Below are 5,442 nucleotides of genomic sequence, written 5' to 3' on the forward strand. Positions count from 1 at the left end.
ACCTCCAACAGTTCTTCCAAGGTTCCATAACCACCTATATATATAAATATAAATCATCAACAAATCAATTAGTGGATTACTGGTTCCTAATAATATATATGAATAGATTTTTTAATAGAATTTTACAGCCACTACAAGAATCTTTCCTTTTTGGGTACCTCACAGGAATATACTCTTTATTGAAACTATAGCTACACATATAAAGTTTTGAAAAAATTATAAGTGTATCAAAAATACTGGTGTTTCAATTGTTTTAATCTTTAATTTTAATTAATATATATTATATATTTTTTTATAATTCAGATCAACGGTTAAAATAACTGGAACACTGGTATTTTTAGTACACTTAAAACTCTTCCTAAAATTTTATTATCCCTGACTCCCTAAGTAAAACATTGATTGAAAGAAGTTGACGTCTCACAAATATGGTACATATATAGGAAATAAATGAATATATGTTGGAGATGATATTAAGCTCAATGAGTTATAAAAATAAGTTGTAATTAATTTTGGTTGAATAATTTTTTTATAGTATTTTATTTTTATAATTTTAGTTAGAATTATAAAAAAAAATTTGTACATATATATAGAAAATAAATGGATAACAATATGTATTCTGCAGTACTCAGTTATTAGTTATTAGTTTTTAATTTTAAATTTTGTATTTGTTCATATGATAAATTTATTCTCTCTTTGAGTTTTCTTTTTCCACCTCAATTTTATTTTTTTTTTATTAAAATCAGATTTAGACCATAATTTCATCAATATATACTAACATACAATGAAAATTAGAAGATATAAGTAAATAAGGTTTTATTTTTAAACTAATTATGAAACTATATTTAAAACTTGATGGTATAAAAATAAAACCTGGCAAAGCAATAAATGCATCAGCTTGTCGAACCATTTCAGCCTTACGTTGGTGCATTCCCGAAACTGCCCTCACTTCTCCCACAGTCTCTCCTGTGATCTGAAACACATGATTCACTACCATTGTCCTTTTCAATAATAAATATTTTAAAACAATAAGAAATAAACCTAAATACCTCTCTCGGCATTAGAGTCTTAGGGATGACCCTACAAACAATAAGGAATAATCCTTGATTAGGTAATATTATTTTTTAGTATATATTANTACTAAATTCTTATATGTAACACTAGTTTTCACTAACAAAAGATTGAGATAATTTGGTCCCTAAAATTACACTCGAGTTTCAATTTAGTCCTTAAAGTTTTAATTGCCTCAGTTTAGTCTCCAAATTTTTTAATTAACTCTGTGACGGAAACCACTGTAGAGACTAACGTGATTAAAATTTAAAAAGTTCATGGACTAAATTGAGACTCGAGTGTAACTTCAGAACCAAACCCAGTATTTTCTCCAAAAGATTATTACAAAAAGAAGAAATTAATGAATGTGATGTAGTTATTACCCTAACACGTGGCGTCCACCATCAAAGACAACTTGTGAGATGAGACCCATTAACCCTATGCTTCCTCCTCCATATACCAAGTCTATATTCCTCTCCACCTGCATTCAAATTTTATTCTCATTCTTTTTTATACTTTGGTTTCTTTTAGGCTTTGTTTGGCTTAATATATTAATTAATAAATAAGTCAAGCTCTAAGAATATAACAATTCAAGAACAAATTAAAACTACCATAGGTTTGGTATATATATGCATGGATTGAAATATTATGTAAAATTCTTCATGAACTCCCTTTATAATTTCTCATAATTGTGAGACACAAGATTGAGAAAGAAGTAGAGTTGAATCACTTTATATATACATATAACATATCATTGAAATTGAGATTAACCACTTTACAAAAAGAATTAAAAAAAAAAATTACCAATTGTTTTCCAAGTTGAATAGCAGCAATTTGGTAGCTTGGGTTCTTGCCAGGGCTTGTGCCACAGAACACACAGATACGCTTGAACCTTGTTGATGATTTCATTGGTGCTTCTTCTTGTTGATCTTCTATAATCTCCATAATAATAATGCAAAAATTAATGAATAATTTTTATGTATGTATGTATATTTCCCTATATAGCAAAGTGAAGAGTGAATTGAATTGGTATAAATGAAAGAAGGGTTGAGAGAGGGGCAGAAAAGAGAATAGATTCAATAGAATATTAACAAAACGTGTATGTTGTGCTAAGTGCTAACTCATAAGTAAGCAAATATAGTTAAATTAAGGAATAAGGACGATGCAATTAACAATCTTTTTTGAAAGCAAAAATAAATTGAAATGCCCCCAAAAAAAAAGTGAGTTAAGGGAAATGTTGGTTGGTTCCCTTAAATATATATAACATGAGAATCAGTTCCATCCTCAAAAAACACACACATGTATATAATATCTCATATCAATGTCTCCAATGTATGCATCACACATCTCAATTTATCGTCTCTCCTCTCATGACATTTTCCTCCTAGCTTAGCCCCAAGAATCTTGTTCACATTTCCATTATTTAAGAAAAACTTAAGTACAAGAGAATATATTATTTTTTTAGTACTTTTAGTTATTAGTATAGGAAAATTTTCAAGTGTACCATCATACCGGTGTTTCAGTTATTACCATTAATCTTAATTATAAAAAATATATATAATATAGGAAAATTTTCAAGTGTACTGTCATACCGGTGTTTCAGTTATTTTTAACCGTTGATCTTAATTATAAAAAATATATATAATATATATAATTAAGATCAACGGTTAAAATCTCTGATATACCGGTATGACGGTACATTTGAAAATTTTCTATTAGTATAATTCTTTTAGTTTAATAATTTAATAATATATTTTTAGTTTATATTTTTAAATATTACTGGTTAATTATTAACAAAAAATAATAAATTTTGTTATTCTTCATTATGTATTATTACTAATTTAATCATTTATGTCTTATTATGAAAATAAATAGATAACTTATTATGTTATAAAATATTGGTAAATTAAAGTTTGTTAATATTATTGGATTCCATTTTAGTTCTTACTTTATTTCTTTTAGTATATTCTTTCTTTGTCCCTTGTTTAATGTATAGAAATAATTTGACCTTTTTTTTTAATGTTAACTTTTGGAGTGTTATTAGGGGCTAGTAAGCAATTTTGTCGCTTGCATGTAAATTAAGGTGGTTGTGCTCTTATTAGGTACTTCAATTTTTTGAAATATTATTTTGTATGTTGTTCTTTATAAAACCTTTTAAAGTGATTCTCCATATAAAATCAAGTCAAATCAAAATACATGAAAGTAGAGTATGTAAGGAGATTATTTCACTTTTAAAGTATTAAATTTGTCCCCATTCCCAATTTTTTCCAAAAGAGAAATTTATTTATATTATTGTTGTTAAAGTCACAAGTTACTAGGGTGTTCATAGATCGGATCTAATCCGCATATCCGCGGTATTTATCTGAATCCGATCCGAAAATTGTGGATATGGATCCGATCCGCAAGGCTTTCGGATTGGATCCGCACACTAATCGGATCGGATTGCGGATTTTGTGTTGATATTCGCATATCCGCGTATCAGCAAAAATAAAGAAATAAATAAATAAATATTTTTTTTATGTTTTATTTCAACTAATAATTATCATATATGTTGTATTATTTTAATTTATTATTTAAGAAAAGTATGTTTAATATTATTTTAAGAGTAAACATATTTAAAAGAATAAAAAAATGAATTTTATTGATTTTTTTTAATAAAAATAAATTTTTAAAAATATTTTTGTGTTTGTTGGATATATCCAATATCCGATCTGATCCGATCCGCACATCGGATCGAGTCAGATCGGATCCAACATTAAAAACTACGGATATTTGATCCGATCCAATCCGATGATTTTAGTACGGATCGAATCGAAATTTTGGCCATATCCAATTCGATCCGATCCGCGTGCAGCCCTACAAGTCACAACAGTATGTGATGATGAATCGCCATATGGATAATGATTTTAAAATCATTCACCGCTCATCTTAAAAAAAAGTAATACAATACTTGATTTGGTCAAATAAATACATGAGTGACTAAACACTACTCATAAATAATATATACATTATTGAAAATTTCAAATAATTTTGCCTTGATGAGATATGAGGTTATTTTATATTTTAAGAGATTGATGAGTCGTTTCATAAAATTTGTATATAGAAAGGATTAAATTAATGTTTCTAAAATTTAGTTTTAGCTTAAAAATACAATGTTACTGTTGGGGAGACAACTTGTAAACAAAAATAAAGGGGACATAGGATCTTTGATTTTATTATAACAAGAAGTACAAATACATTTAATTGGTTGCAATGAACATGCGACAAAGTATAAACTACTTTAATTTGGAGAAATTTATGGAATCTCATATCTTCTTTTGCGGAAGAATTCTGAGGACACAACACACAAGCATACTAAAATTGTGTGTTTTTTTTTTTAGAAAAAATGACAAATAAGTCCCTAACTTTTTGTCCTGCGAACATTTTTGTCTCTAACTATTGAAAAATACTTTTAAGTTCCTAATCTTCACAAAATTTGGACGGATCAGTCATTGACAGAGGCATTTAGACGGATCAGTCCCTAACACAGGCATTTGGACGGAGGGACTGATCTATCCGAATTTTGTGAAGGTCAGGAACTTAAAAATATTTTTCAATGGTCAGGGACGAAAATGTTCGCGGTACAAAAGGTCAGGGACCTTTTCAATGGTCAGAGACGAAAATGTTTGCGGTACAAAAGGTCAGAAACTTATTCGTGCTTTTCTTTTTTTTTTAAAGAAAAAACTTGCAATATTTAATTTTCTTCTCCATTATTGCGCTTAGTTTTACCAATAAGGGAAAGACAAAGTGAGGGAATTCGAAATTTCAACAATAATTAAACCAAACATGTATCTTTCGAAATTTTTAATTATAAATAATGACATGTACCAGTATCATAAAATAATATATTTCATTATTTCATGTTTTATTGATTTATATATATTTAATTAAAAAAAACAGTTTTATCCATTTAGCCAAATGAATAAAATTCCATAATTTCACAATTGATAATGACTTTGATTTCTTTGATTTTCTTCATTAAGTAGTTGCTTTAAGATTTATTCCAGCTGCGTAGGAAACTAGAATTTGTTTCTAAAATTAAAGTCAAAGTGTAAAAAGTGTCAAAGAGATCGATAAGAAAGAACAAATTAAGACATTTACCTAAGTTCCATGCATAGCCTTCTATATATTTGTCAAGCAGTTTTTGAAAATACTATTCCTTATATCATATAATAGTATGTACATGTACCTTTATTTATTTATTTATAACAACAAGGGCACTTTTGTTGTTAGTAAATTTTACAAAAAATAATAGTTTGAATTAGTTAGTGAGATATCAGAATAATTAATGTGCGTCTCTCATTCCTTTTTCTACCGTTTTTTTATAAAATAAATAAATAAATAGCTTACCTAATC

At 27.4% G+C, this 5,442-nt stretch overlaps 1 protein-coding gene across 1 annotated transcript; it reads right to left on the reverse strand.

Annotated features, from left to right (window-relative positions):
- On the reverse strand, positions 1 to 2,419 carry LOC107645309 (cytokinin riboside 5'-monophosphate phosphoribohydrolase LOG7; the record flags this gene model as incomplete). Its single annotated transcript, XM_021103625.1, is given in 5 exon segments — positions 1 to 34; positions 871 to 970; positions 1,047 to 1,077; positions 1,431 to 1,528; positions 1,852 to 2,419. Coding segments are annotated over 5 exon segments (404 nt in total), but the record flags the coding sequence as incomplete, so codon positions are not given.

This window comes from Arachis ipaensis, chromosome B06 (assembly GCF_000816755.2).
Source record: "Arachis ipaensis cultivar K30076 chromosome B06, Araip1.1, whole genome shotgun sequence".
Taxonomy (NCBI): Eukaryota; Viridiplantae; Streptophyta; class Magnoliopsida; order Fabales; family Fabaceae; genus Arachis; species Arachis ipaensis.